This window comes from Erythranthe guttata, chromosome 2 (assembly GCF_056151865.1).
Source record: "Erythranthe guttata isolate IM_541 chromosome 2, IM_541, whole genome shotgun sequence".
In the NCBI taxonomy this organism is placed as follows: Eukaryota; Viridiplantae; Streptophyta; class Magnoliopsida; order Lamiales; family Phrymaceae; genus Erythranthe; species Erythranthe guttata.
Window position 1 is genome coordinate 17,056,809 of NC_142534.1, and position 16,454 is coordinate 17,073,262.

General features: G+C 28.1%; 2 protein-coding genes across 2 annotated transcripts; one reads left to right on the plus strand and one right to left on the minus strand.

Moving 5' to 3' along the window:
* Positions 1-49: 49 nt before the first annotated feature.
* Positions 50-1,698, minus strand: LOC105964034 (RING-H2 finger protein ATL7). Its single transcript, XM_012988532.2, has 3 exons — positions 1,244-1,698; positions 782-879; positions 50-680 (listed from the first exon to the last, which is right to left on the minus strand). The coding sequence occupies exons 1-3, from the start codon at positions 1,403-1,405 to the stop codon at positions 323-325; spliced, it is 618 nt and encodes a 205-aa protein (XP_012843986.2). The 5' UTR covers positions 1,406-1,698; the 3' UTR covers positions 50-322.
* Positions 1,699-5,336: 3,638 nt separating this feature from the next.
* Positions 5,337-6,425, plus strand: LOC105963987 (uncharacterized). Its single transcript, XM_012988487.2, has one exon. It carries the CDS (start codon positions 5,359-5,361, stop codon positions 6,235-6,237), a length of 879 nt encoding a protein of 292 aa, XP_012843941.2. The 5' UTR covers positions 5,337-5,358; the 3' UTR covers positions 6,238-6,425.
* The last annotated feature ends 10,029 nt before the right edge of the window (positions 6,426-16,454 follow it).

Sequence of the window (16,454 nt, forward strand, 5' to 3'; positions counted from 1 at the left end):
GTTTAAAAAGCCTTGACCCGAAAAATCACCGTCGTCAAGAAAAATTCCGATGTTCAAATAATCTTCATAATCATCGTAAGATAGATCCCATCCAAATTCTACATAAAAAAACCAACAAATTGATGCAAGGAAAAAAAGAAAAACCGCAATCCGCGCGTATTTCATATACGTATGTATGTACCACCGTCTACGATCCCTTCTTCATGACGAAATTCAAACTTTAAAAAGAAAAAATATCGATCCTCTTACTCTAAATCACTACAAGCAAAATAAAAAATAAAAATTACGAAAAAGAGAAAAATTAAGAGGGTAATTTCTATCATTATGATGACCTTCTTAACGGTGATTCTCTGTAAATAGCAGACTCAATTTCATCGGAAATCGAATCAACGTGAATTTGATTGCTTTCGTTAGCCTCTACGTGTGGAGAAATAGGGAGAAGCCATTGTTGAGAATGCTCGATTCTGATTTCCGATCTATCAAAAGACCGAACTGTAGAAAGTGAAGCTGATTGCGCATTTTTTGTTTCGACTGAGGTTTGTAACGAAAGACGGCAAACCGGACAGGTGGACTGTTTCCTAAGCCAAATATCGATGCAAGAGAGATGAAAACTGTGTCCACATATCGGCATTATTCTCAGCGTTTCTCTCTCTTCGTACTCCGACAAACATATGCTACATCTGCATTTTCGAACCGGAAAAAACAAAAACGATTTATATTCATAAATTATTGGCGTAAATTCTTTAATTTTGATGGGAAATAAGTTCGTGTTTAGACTCACTGTGCGTCTTCCATTGAACTAAATGCTTCGCGGTGGAACTTCATTGTAGGAATTGCAGCTACTACAACTGGTTCGAGACCGTTAATAACATTCTCCGGCTGCCCGAAAAAAGTACAAAAAACAAAATTAAAAATAAAAAAACTCGGTTATGATCAATTCTAAAACCAACTTTCAAGAAAGCTGTTTAATTGTGGAACTTCAAAGACTACATTTTTCACAGTTCGTTTCGATCAATATTTCATCGTGATCGAGCTTCTTAGACCATGTGTTATCCGTAAATAAATTCTATCGAACACGGACTTTACGAATACATACATATATATATAGACGAACAAATCGGGATATATGCAATATCTAAGCAACTAGTAAGGAAAAACAGAGACATGTATATGATAAAACTACCGTTCAATCGAAAAACTCGAGCAAAAACGAAAACCGAAAAAAGGGGCCGATAAAACATACCAGCTCAAGATCAATTCTTGAGTTGATATCCAACATTTGCTGCTGAGCTTCGATTCGACGGAGCCTCCCACAAATAAGCCTAGTGCAGACGAATACGATGAAAGTTGCACTCATAGCAAATCCGATTATTGTTGTAATAAGATTCATTTCTGATCCTAACATATCATATCTCAGTTTCTACTATTTCTTCACAAATCCCAGTTCACTAATTTGTAAATAAACCAAAAAAATAAAAAAATCCCAGATCAAGATTCTTCATTACTATGAAAAGTCAACCATTGAGCAAGAAAAATCCAAGATTCAAATAAACATCACATGAGCAAATCTAACAGTGAAAAGGGTCAACAAAAAACACACAAACACACACACAAGTGGGAAGATCTAGAAGATTTACAAGAACCAAAGAACAAGAAAAATGGTGAAATAGCAAATAAAAATGGGATCTTTATTTCTCCAAATTTGTGTTGTGGGAGTTGCATTTTCAGTAGGGTGGGTCCATTTTTCTTTTATGGTGGGACCCACCTTATTGATTGATGAGAGGGAAGTTTTTTTGGAATTTGGCGGCTGAAGGGCAAAATGAAAAACTTCCAACTGTAATGTAATAAGACCTTATTGATAGATTCTTGTACGTTGCCTTATTTTACTAAATTTGTGTAAAAGTTCCCTTTTTTATGTGTCCCTTTTTTGATTTGATTTTTCTAGGGCTTTTCTCCTTTCTTGAAATAAAAATTTAGGATTTTGAAATCTTGGATTTTTTTATTATATTTTATTTATTTATTTATCTAATAGATCTATTAAATCGAAAAAACAACATTACCTCAAAAAAAAAAAAAATCCAAAAACCAACATATTGAAAGCGGGCCAAAAGTGGGTCGAAAGTGGGCCGATAAAACCGAACCATGCTCAACCCTATATTGAATAATTGTGTTCTAATTATTTTATATTATTATTTTTTTATTGGGCTTTAGGGTTATTTTGTTGGACCCAATTCAGATTATGGGCTATATCTTTGTTTATAATGAGCTTGGTGGATTTAACCCAATTAACAATGCATGATTAGGGGTGTAAATCAGATGGATGAATCGGAAATGGTCTTTTCGGAAATGTTTTTGGAAGTGAAAAATGGGTTCTAATAAATTTTATAGTTTTTTGGTTTTATTGTTGTTGTTGTATAAAAGTAAATTAAAATTAATATAAAACTTGGTTTAATCAAATTAATAGAATAATTAGCAAACTACAAAATGAAGTTTGGTTTACTGTTCACATGCATGTAATTTTACACCCTAGTAAATATAAATTAATCCAGCTGGATTAAACTAAAATTTACTGTATTTTGGAAGGTACGAAATTAACAAATGAACTCAAATATTAACTGCAGCTGTATATATTCTCTGCATGCTTTCAGTCTGAGATTTCCTCATATTTTTAATTGGTGGAATATTATACTGTACAGTAATAATGTAATATACTATTATTACAGTTACTTAGGATAAGCACAAAACAATTTGTCTAGTCTTTTGTTTCTTTGTTTTTACTTTTAAGCTACTGTCAATTTTTTTAACATGGATTAGTAAATGTGAATCCTATGGCATGAATTTAGGTGTGTAAATCGGATATAAATTAGCAGTTTTGGAAAAATTCCGATTTTCTTTTTGGAAGTGAAAAACCAATTCCAACTCCGTTACAAAATAATTGGAATTTTCGGAAATCGGAACGAAAAAACTTGTTCCAAAATCGGAAATTTACGAATCCGAATACGGTGGGATTCTGAAATTTCCAATTTTTTGTCACCTAAAATATAAAACACATAATTATATTGATATTTCAAATGTCATATTTGGAATTTTTAAAATTATTTTTGAAACTTAAATCGAATCAGAAATTGGAATCCCATATATATTCCAATTCCGGTTCAAATAATTTCGGAAATATTGAAAGTTAGAATTTCGGAATTCAGATTGAAAAATATTGTTCTGGAATTGGAGAGTTCCATATCAGAACCGTCGAAAATCGAAAATTCCGTACATGTTGCACTAGTGAAACTCAAAGACAATGGAAAATTTATTTTGCATTTAAAGTCTCATTATTTTCATGAATTGGAAAAAAGAAGTATCGTATTACAACATATTTGATACATGTTTACAAATATATGTCAATATTGATATTGTCTCACTAGTAACATATAAAATTTTGTAAAAATTTAAATAAAAATTAAATCACATACCTTTCAAATTAAGAAAATGAAAAATGTTTATAAATGAGGATTAGTGGTTCTTAATTTGTACAAATTTGATGCGGAACTATATTTTCCACATGCTTGGGCTAAGCTAAGACTCGTGGGCCAATTGATTTTGATCTTGTTGGACTTGAGAGCCTTCAAATTTAACGTAACAGTCTGTAACAAAATAATTTGCAAAACCTAAGTCGAAACTTCATAAATTTATTGTCACATTAATCCAACATGAATCTATTGAGTCAATTATTGTTTATTTTTACTAATTATTCAATTATTATTTTTAAAGCTAAACAAATTGCCAATACATCCAATAATTAATTTTTTGACCATTTTTTTATTAATTATTTTTATTTAATTCATGATAGTGACCAAGTCATTTGTTTAAACTATGTAATCATCGATCTTCATAAGCTTGTGCATTGCAAGAGAACACTGATTTCCTGACAAAATTTTACTCGAGACAAAACGAAAATTAAGTGAATTTATCGCCACAAAAATTACGAAATTTCCTTTATTTTTTCAAATTTGTTAGAAAATTTTAATTAAAAAAACGATACTTCTATTAATATGTAGTATTTGAAGAGAATTGGAACGGAATTTCCGATTTCACATAATTCAATTTGAATACTTTTGAACAATATTTTCATTTAAATTGGAATACATTCCAGTTCTCAATCCGATTTTAAGTTCTGAAAACAATTCCAAAAAAATTCAAACATTTTCGATTTCAGAACAAGTTTTTTTATTCCAATTTCCGATTTCCAATAATTTAAATAAAAAAAGATTAGTCTTCAATTTTATTTGCTAATATATAATTATCTACTAAGTGACAAAATCTGTCTGTTCATCTAACAGAGGAATGAGAATGTAAGGAATCCAAAGCTACCATATTTTTTTTTGAATGAGCAAAATATATTTATAGAAACTGGACAAAATTCTTCTTTCAATAATCTACTTCTTAATCATCTAATTAATTAATCAATTAATTAATCGATAATTGCGTTTGGATCAAACGGAAACGAACATTAGAAACGACACGGTACGTTGCATTTGATCCCCACATAAATCATTCCATCTACAATAGCAAAAATCCAATTTTTGTGCTAACCCCACATTCAAATATACTAATCTTGATTTTTAAGTTTTAACCCTCCCGTAATTTAAAATTCGTAAAATTAACGTTCCAAATCCGTTCTTCATTAGCATAAAATTACTAAATTAAGTTGCCTTGGTGTTTGTCTGCATCCTACTGATGTTATCCTTAATTAGTTTAATATGTTCGGCTCCCCCTAGTTAAATCGTTCGCTCGTATTTAGTTACTATTGGTACTCAGTTAAAATAAGATATCGCAATAAAAAAAAAATTTATTAGTTCGATCGAATACTAGAAATGGCCTATTGAACTTATGAATCAAATGCATCCCGTATTTTTTGAAATTGTGTAAATCGTTCCAATCCTATGAATCGAATCATAAACTGTATGAATCGATTCGTAAATTGCACATTTTTTTTAATGATTTATTCAATGATTTGAACCGAGCACGTTACAAATCAAATGAACCAAATCGTACAATTTGAATCGTAAATTGAATTGTTTTAATCATGTACGTTGGCAGCCAACTACCCACAACACCTGTGTGTGTGTGTTTTATTTATTTTTATTTTATAATAGAGTTTCAACTAGCTACGCATATGCAAGTTGATTTGAGTTTGGGATTAAATTAATCTACTTTTCAAGAATTACACTTATGCCCTTGCCCTTGGAAACTAATCATTAATCAACTTATATAAATAGAGTCACACATTCATATAGCTGTTTCTCATGTGCAACTTCACATGCAAAAAAACACACACACACACAAAACGAACTCGTGTTTCTCATGGCTGAATTCGGCTCAACGAAAACAACCATAGCGACGAGCAACCCGATAAGCAAACCGATCCCTTCGAAACGAAGATTCGTAGGCGTAAGGCAAAGACCTTCGGGAAGATGGGTGGCCGAGATCAAAGACTCCTCCCAAAGAGTCCGATTGTGGCTCGGGACTTACGATACTCCGGAGGAGGCCGCACGGGCTTACGACGAAGCTGCGCGGGCCCTACGTGGAGAAAACGCAAGAACCAACTTCTCCACGCCGAGAACGAATCCATCGAACTCAAATGGAAGTGGTGATCATAATATTAATGATCAATATGATTGTACTAGGTCAAATAATATTAATGGCCATAGTTTCTCTTCATTGAGAGCTAAGTTGAGCAAGAATCTGCAGAGTATAATCGCTCGAAACTCGGAGAATAATAAGGCCTTTAAAAGTCGAGTGAGTGACCATTTCACTTTCGCGAGTATTTTTCACTTTAGGGGATATCAGAATCAGAATGAGAATCAGTATCAGAATCGGAGTCATATTGATATGAAGAGAATCGAGAGGGCGGTTCAACCGAGCGTCGTTGTGCCAAGCGTGTGCGAGGATAACGAGCCGTCTCTTTCGGAGGGATCAATTTTGTCCGAATACGGCTCGGACTATGGCTCGGAATATTGGGCTAGTTTGTTGAGCCGAGGCTTTGACTCGGATGGAGCCGATGTGTGTAGCTCCTCCGGTGAGTTAGGGTTTGGTGACCACGGGATGGGGTGGATTAGTAGCCCGGAGGTGATGAGCGGCGGCGGGGGCAAGAGATTCAAAGTTTCTTCATCTGTGGTGGTTCCGCCAACGTTTACTAGTGAATCTCCGGCGGCGGCGCCGCCGCCACATAATGATTGGTGAAAATTAAAAATTCTTGTGTTTGAGTAAAATGAAATGCTTGATTTCTACCAAAGGGTGAAAATGCATTGCATGCTTATTATAATTAGCTTCTACTGATCAGTGTAACATCTCACAAACTTGTACAGTACTATGAATAAATCAATAAATAAATAACACAAGAAATTACAACACAAGAGTTTTTCTCTGTGATTATAAATATATCAGTGGTTGTTAATTTTAATTTATATATATTAGTGTACACTCTTTGGGATTGATTAACTTAATTAATGAAGATCAGTTTGTTATATATACACTTCATATAAGTAGCTTAATTCTATCTGAACAGCTTATTAAAAGCTTTTTCTCATTAGCTTTATAGTTTGATCAAGGGAATCAGTCAAACTATATGTTTTTATATATATTGACATATATTTTTATATATTTATAATTTTTATTTAAATGTCACCAACTTCTGAGTCACTCTAAAAAAAACGTAAGTTTTTGCAGACACTTGCACAAAATTTGGAGTTTTCAGGCAAACATAAAGAAAACCTTAAATTGCTTTCTGTGCAATAATTCTTTATTAATAATCAAGTTGGTAGTTTTGTTGCTGTTATACATTTAAAAATAAAATGCAAGACCGAGTCATGAAATTAGATGCTACACTCGGTTATTTACACTGGATGGATTTGAACCGTAGATTTACACATAATCACACACATGCATATGTATGCGTGATTAATTTGTAGTTATTTAATCAAATCCACGGTTCAAATCCACCTCGGGTAGCAGCTAATTAGGTAAAATTGAACATTTAACATAATTAAAAAAATAAATTATTTAATTTTTTCTTATAAGAAACATTTGAGTTAATAATCCGGATATTCTAATTTGAGGTTGATTACTTAATAATCCGGATATTCCTAATTTATATTAACTAGTTCTTCACCCGTGCGTTGCACGGATGTCAGTTTTAAAATGAGAAAAATAATAATATGTAAACGACTATCTCTTTATAACAATAGCAATTCAAGTAAACAAAATGGAAGAAAATAAAAAAAAAACCATAAACTTTATCTCTTATTTCAGAATTTTAACATATGAGATTAAATTAAATATTCCAAAGAAGAAAACGTGAAGCGCGCAAACACGATATGAAGATTAAGTGAAATTATTTAAAATATATGGTATAACTCTATTTCGAGGAATGCAACCTACTACACAATGTCAATATTTTGCAAAATAACTAAATTAACAACAAACATGGTAGGAGAGAAGTAACAAAATAGATATTCAAATAACCTGTAAGTTTATAACTAATGACGTTTAATTAGTGATGCAAATTGCTCAAACAACAATACAACTTATAAATATTGCAAAAGAGATAAGATGTATACGTCCTTATTGATACCAATGCTGATATCAATACCGATACCAATATGGATACCAATACTGATACCAATATTGATATTAATATTGATACTAATACTTATACTAATTAATATCAATACTAATACTGATACTAATCAATATCGATACACATACTAATACTAATACTAATACTAATAATAATACTAATACCAATACCAATACTGATACCAATACCAATACTAATACTAATACTAATACTAATACTAATATTAATCCTAATACTTTTGCTATAACACTAATACTAATACTAACACTAATACTAATACTTATACTAATACTAATACTAATACTAATACTAATACTAATACTAATACTAATACTAATATTAACACTAATACTAATACTAATACGAATATCAATACTAATGCGAATACTAATACTAATACTAATACTAATACTAATATTAATACTAATACTAATATTAATACTAATACTAATACTAATACAAATACTAATACCAATACCAATACCAATACCAATACCAATACCAATACCAATACCAATACCAATACCAATACCAATACCAATACCAATACCAATACCAATACCAATACCAATACCAATACCAATACCAATACCAATACTAATACTAATACTAATACTAATACTAATACTAATACTAATACTAATACTAATATCGATAGTAATATCGATACTAATACTCATACTAATACAAATATTAATACTAATACTGATACTAATAATAGTTATATTGATACTAATACTAATACTGTTACTAATACTAATACTAATACTAATACTAATACTAATACTAATACTAATACTAATACTAATACTAATACTAATACTGATACTAATACTAATACTAATACTGATACTAATACTAATACTAATACTAATACTAATACTAATACTAATACTAATACTAATACTAATACTAATACTAATACTAATACTAATACTAATACCAGTGTTCTAAAAATCGGCCGAGGCGGCCGATTAATCGGTCGCCTAGGCGGAGGCGGTCCAAAACCTTTACGATTTTAGTGTAAAGGTTTGAAAAATCGGTTTTTTGCCTGTGAGGCGGTTTGAGGGGGTCCGAGGCGGTCTGAGGCGGTCAAACCTTTAAGGCGGGTCAAACTTCGGTGGAAAAAATCGGCAAAAAATCGGTCAAAAATCGGTTTTTTTTTTTTTTTTTTTTTTTTTTTATAAATCAAAATAAAAGTTGGAATTTAAAAAAAAAAAAAAAAGGAGTTTATGCTTTATTTTGTTTATGTTAATTATTATTGTTAAAGAACTAATGATGTATGCCAAGAATGTATGTAAATTCAAAAAAAATTGCCTTTTTATTTATATTTTATAAGGATATTTATGTATTATGATCTTATTATTATTAAACTTTTATTATGTTATTAGAATATATACATGATGGAGATATAACTATGTTTAAATATTTTTTATCTATGTTTTGAGTATTTATAAATAATATCTACAAATATATTATATTAAATTTTAAAAACCGATTTATTTCCGATTTATCACCGATTAATCACCGCCGCACCGATTAATCGTGAATCGGTGCCTGACCGAGTCGGACCCGATTACCGATTTTTACAACCTTGACTAATACTAATACTAATACTAATACTAATACTAATACTAATACTAATACTAATACTTATACTAATACTAATACTAATACTTACTGATATTGATTCAAATACTGATATTGATTCAAATACTGATATTGATAGTGATACTGATACTGACATTGATACTGATATTGATACTGATACTGATACTGATACTGATGTTGATAGTCATATTGATACTCATAGTAATATTAATATTAATACGAATATTATTACTAATTATGATACTCATACTAATACTGATACTAATATTGTTACTCATACTGATATTGATGCCGATGAAAATAGTAATACTAATACTAATATTATACTAATAATACTGATACTAATACTAATATTGATACTGATACTGATACTGATATTGATACTGATACTAAAATTGATACTAATATTGATTCTCATACTGATATTGATACTGAAACTGATATCGATATTGATACATATACTGGTACTGATACTGGTACTGATATTGATACTAATACTGATACGGATACTTATCCTGATATTAATACTAATATTAGTAATAATACTTACTATTACTAATACTAATATAAATGCTAAAACTAATTTTATTGCTAATGATCTAATGTTAATGATACATATACATATATTGATACTGATATCGATACCGATACCGATACCGATACCGATACCGATACCGATACTGATACAGATACTGATACTGATACTGATATTGATATTGATACTGATACTGATACCGATACTAATAATGATACTGATACTGGTACTGATAGATATTGTGGTACTGATACTGATACTGATACTTATACTGATACCAATAATAATATTGATACATATACTTATGATACTACTAATATTTGTACTAATACTAATACTAATACTAATACTAATACTAATACTAATACTAATACTAATACCAATACCAATACTAATACTATTACTAATACTAATATTACTACTAATACTATTATTAATAATATTACTAATACTAATATGTTAATATTGTTAATGTTAATGCTAATAGCAGTGTTCTAAATAGCGGTCGTGGCAGTCGATATATCGGCCGATATATCGGTATCGGTTATAAACCTTTACGATTTTGTTGAGGCGGTTTGGAATATCGGTTTTTTACAGCGAGGCGGTTTGCGGCGGTTTTTTGGCGGGTCAAACCGATATATCGGTCAACAAATCGGTTTTTTTTTTTTTTTTTTTTTTTTTTAATTTAAATTAAAATAAAAATATGTTTTGATTTTTTGTTTTTCTCCAATTCTTTCAACTTCCAAAACCAAACCAAGTACTACCCCGTAATTTATGGTTTGTTGTGTTTATTTTAATTGTTGATGCGAAAGACTTGCGTAGTATTTGTATTTCGTAAGAATCTTTTATTATATTATGATCTTATTATTTTTAAATTTTTATTATTTATTGAGTAATTAGAATTATATAATAACATATGAATGATATGATATAATTATGTTTAAATATTCTTTTATATATATTTTGAGTATTTACAAATAATATTTAGAAATATATTACACTAAATTTAAAAACTGATATATTTCCGATTTATCTACGATAAATCACCGCCGCGCCGATTTATCGTGTGGTGGTCCCTAACCGCCACGTACCCGATAACCGCCTTTTAGAACCTTGGCTAATAGTAATTTTGATGCTAATGTAATCTAGATATGCTAATTATTATGCTAATGCTAATTATGATTGTAATTCTAATATTATCCAAATCCTTATCGTATTCCTAATTCTATTCATAACACTGATCATAGTTCTAATCCTAATCCTAATCATAATCCTATTCCTAACACTAATCATAAGCCTAATAATTTTAATACTAATAATACTAATGTTAATGCTAATGCTAATGTTAATTCTAATTCTAATCTTAATTATAATTCTAATCCCAAACTTAATGCTAATCATAATTCTAATACTAATACATGTCACTAATTATCGTACTAAGCATAATCATAATCTTAATTATAATTCTAATACTAATATTAATTATAATCCTAATATTATATTAATCATAATTACAATTTGAATCCTATTTCTAGTATTAATACTAATACTAATTCAAAGAATTATAATTATAATTATAATTATAATTATAATCAAAAATTCTAATTTTGCAACAATTTTTTTGCAATCATCTATTATTTAGTATAAAAAAAAATAATTATATTCAATCTCGAACATTTATATCAAATTTCTTATGTGTGGTAGTTGAACCATAAAAAAACACATATTAAATATATTAGAAATTAATATTTAATTATATTATCAAATTGACATTAAAATTATATAAAATATTATAAGGGTATAAGCAAACATTAAGACGTAAAAGAACAATAATCATTGTTAATAAGATAAATTATGAAAATTCTCCTGAACTTAGACTAAATTACAGAAAACACCCCCACTTATCGGTGATTACTAAAATTCCCCTTATGTTTGTCTATGTCTTACACAACCCCCTTATGGTGTGATTTTTGTACGGAATCTTTTTTATTCTATATAATATCACAAAAAATGTGGAGTCTACCCTTGCAGACGGGACATTTCTTTTATCATACTTTTTAAACTTAAAAATTACCCTCAGGGGTGGTCATGGTAATAATACAAAATTGTGAAAGTGTTATTTAAGAAGAATAAATATTTCGTGTAAAGTTCACTTGAGGGTAATTTTTGTATTTAAAAAGTACCATAAAGAAATGTCGTGTGTGCAGGGTATAATAAGCATTATTGGAATATTTCACGTAATAAAAAAATTCCTTCAAAAATCATACCATAAACGGTTGATGTAAGAGGGAAACAAACATTAGGTAAATTATTAATATAATTATAAACTATATACGGCAAGAGCACTTCGAGTGAGATTATTAAATGAGCTATCAAAACATTTAACCACCATTTTTATTCTCCAAAATAATAATTTTTAATTCCATTAGATTTATGAAATGAGGTATTTTGATATTTCATCTTTCAAATGTAAAAATACATTATGCAATCATGGTGAATAAAATATCAAACATGAGTTATGAATTCAACCACCTCAGTGTCCATTTAGAAAATAACATGTGGCAATTAGATATATTTAATTAACAACGATTTAATACCTATGGTTGGAGCAAATACATTTATATAAATATCAAAATAAAATATTAAATAGCACATAAATATTTGCAAACTCATTTTGATACTTTTGGGTTAGTGTTGATCTAGATATTTCCATAATTATATTTATTAGAGTCATAATGAAATCCTTATTAGTGGAATACAATATATAGTATATACGATCATTATACATTTTAAACAAAACAATTGATATTATTAATGTTAGCCATTAAATAAAAATGAATTTAATACCAAAGATTTAGAATTATTATATTTTGAAATATATAAAATCAATTCGTTTTTTTATCAATTGATTAAACTTAGCTTAGGTCATTCAATTTATTAGTATAATCATGATAAAATTCGTATTTTAATTAGTATATAATTTAAAAAGTTAAATCAATCGTAAAATTTATTGTCACTGGATTCTTCAGTGAAGAAAAAAATAATTATTTAAATAATAACATGGAATTCATGTAGTATAATTTTCAATATGATAAATAAGTGGGAGTACATTACTCTACACATGGCATAACAAATGGTGTCAATTTTCGCAAGATAGTAAATTCAAACACATATCTATCTTTTTTTACAGATAATATTAATATATAATAGTAAATTAGTAAAAAAAATACATATTCTCTAGTCATGTTCATGTAAAATGTATAATATCAAATAATTTATTCTACAATATTTGTTTTAATATAAATCCAAGTTTATGAATTAAAATTAAAAAAATTCGTAACACCACCAATCATCCAATTATAATAAGAGAAGATTTTAAATCGAATTTAACTAAATTAAAATTAAATTATTTATAAAATTAAATTCAAAAATAAATTTATTTAGGGTTTCCAAAAAAGTTGATATATTTAGAGCATTTTATATATGGTAGGATATAAATATATTAATAAAATAATTAAACATATTTAACTATCTTTAATTTTGGAAAATGATGACATGTTTTTTGATGATTTATTTCGACCAACCAATTCGCCACTTGGGATGAAATTGAAGACATGTCATCAATTGAAATTGCCAAATGTCAATCAATTAGCTATGCAATTCAACTTTTATATATTATATAGATTTTACACTTTTACATTTAACTGTTGGATATATTATGGGTTTGTATTAAAATAAAAGATAGTATATACAATATTTTTTAACGATAAATATTAACCTAATATGGTCTTTGATGCATATAACATTAGCTGTATATATTACAAAAACAATACATATCTATAACATTTGTTATTTAGATATTGTTAAATTTCCTTTTTTGGTCCAATTTTGTGGCTCTTTTTGTAATATATTATAATTGCTTTATTGTTTCTATATCTTTATTTAGTTTATCTTATGGGTAGTCGTTTCCGTGTGGATGCATACAATTATGTTACTGAAATACAATGCTCTTTCAGTCATACATTCGACTTAAGTGAATATATATATATATTTGTATAAATTACAAATGATAGATAAACATAATAAAGGAAATCGAAATTATTTAAAAATCGATGCAACTCGTATTATTAATAATAAAGCTTACAAAACTCTGTTCAACTCTTCGTCAACAGCAAATACATTTTTCCACGTTTTTGTCGCGAAGACACACCAACTTGAAAATGATTTCCGTCCTCGTAGCGAAGATTGATAGTAGACAATCTTGTCAACCGAGAAGCTTCAACAAAAGCATTACTCAAAGGCTGCATATAGAATTGAATGAAGAAATCAAATACAAATAAAACAATAATTCATTGTTAAACAACAAAAGGGACTATAGTGAATATACCATTGCATGTAGGTGATACCAATGCAATTCTTTTTCAAGAATTCTCTCCATATCTTCGAAACAGAAAAAATGTATGTGGAAAAGTTGAAGAAAGTTAATGTGTTGAATGGTAATTTATAGGAGAGTTAGGAAATGTAATAAAGGTAACAAATAAAGTAATTAATGTAAATTGATATAATTACCTATTTTATCTAAATTAATTTGAAAATAATAATATGTGAAAATAATGAAAATATAATAAAGCTCATAGGTTTTTTTCAAATCAATAACCAATCAAATCAATTGTGAAATTATTAAAATTGCATTTACGTCCTAAGTTTTTTTAATCTATAGATTTATTGTTTATAAAAAAAGAAGTTCATTAACCAATAAAAATACACTATTTTGACATGTAGGAGAGATAAAATTTGAAAACCAACAATGTGGAATTATTTCATTAATAATATGGGTGATTCTTGTAAGTGGATTTTTTTGCAATTAATATAATATTGTGCATAAAATTTACTCAATTGTGAAATTATAAAAATAGCAATTAAGTCCTACGTTTTTTAAATCAAAATATTATTTATTAAAAAAACTCATGAACCAATAAAAAGACACTATTTTGACATGTATGAGGGATAAAATTTGAAAATCAATAATGTGAAATTAATTAATTAATAATATAGATGATTATGATAATTTGGGTTTTTTTGCAATTAATATAATATTGTGTATAAAATTTAATTAACCCAAAAAAAGAATTGTGTCCATTTATATATTTACGTATTTATTATGAAAAAAATAGATTAAAAAAGGAAACTCAATAACCAATAAAAAGACACTATTTTGACATGTAGGAGAGATAAAATTTGAAAATTAATTATGTGAAATCAATTACATAATAATATAGTGATTATGGTAAGTGGGGTTATTTTGGAATTAATAGAAAAATGTGGACTCAATCTCCTCAAGTGAATAAATTTTATTGTGTATCTTAGTTTTATATATAATATAGATTTAATAAATATTCATATTCCATGTAATGAAGTAAAATTAAGCAGTTTACTATAAATGAAAATGCATAAATTTCAATTAGAAATATATTTATATGCCTAATCTATATTAAGTATAGATCACCTACATAAATATAAAAGATTACATCAATATTAATTACTATAACTGAAAAAAAAATCTATATTGTGGGAAAATATCCATATAAAAATAAATATTCATATATTGGGAATATATATATATATATATATAATCCAACACATATTCAACAAACACTTAAGCAATAAAGTACTCTTCTACCAACTCTCTTGTCTTCTTACTTTCTTCGTTTCCATCACTTAAGTATTCGCAACACAATTCGGGAGAGGCTGACTTAGCTATCGCGAGGGGCGAGAAGGAGCTAAGGCCGCACGGTTCTTTGTTGAGGGAACATTAAATTAAATTACAAAATATGTGTCTTTATTAGTATTAGAAATTTTCGTGACAAATATATATGTGTCTTTTTAGAATTTAAATTAAATGGGTCGTGACAAAATTTTGTGACAAAATTCTAATACTTATCACTTGACCACTATTTGGTTTACTCCGAATGAGACTAAAATGAAAAGTTACATGCAAATAAATCGTAATGAAAAAAATAAATTTTAAAAAAACGTAATTAATGCATTTAAATATACAATTGTAACCTCGATTTGAACTCATTAATTGCAGGTATATCCTCATTTATAAGAACGCGTGATGAATGCCAATGGTTAGATACCTGAACTTCACCTACGAAAACATAACAATAATAGTGAAATGTAATAAATGACCCTAACATTAATTATACATGATGCATAAAAGAAATTATTGAACAAACTAATACCATTCTTTATCTCAGTCGTTGCAAATTGTATTACAACAATATACGGCCCTACACCAATATCTTGAATTCGTTGAAATATGTATTCAGCAAACTTTCCCCATAACAAACAATTGACCTTCGAACTACTTGCATAACAAATAAAATGATAATTGATATGTAAAACACATGAAAACATAAATGATTTAAAATCCAAAAAAATATATTTTAGTGATTTTTGAAAATACTCAATATCTTCAAGTTCAAATGGAATGTTTTTTTTGTTCCATCCGATAGGTGATTCAATGAACCTATCGACAAAAGCGAACCAATGACATCTGCAATTAATATTAACAATTGTAAGAATACATCCAGTAAATAAATGCTAAATATTAAGAAAAACATCAATGGAAAAATTTAATACCTATCGTATACTCATTGTTGTTTGACGCTT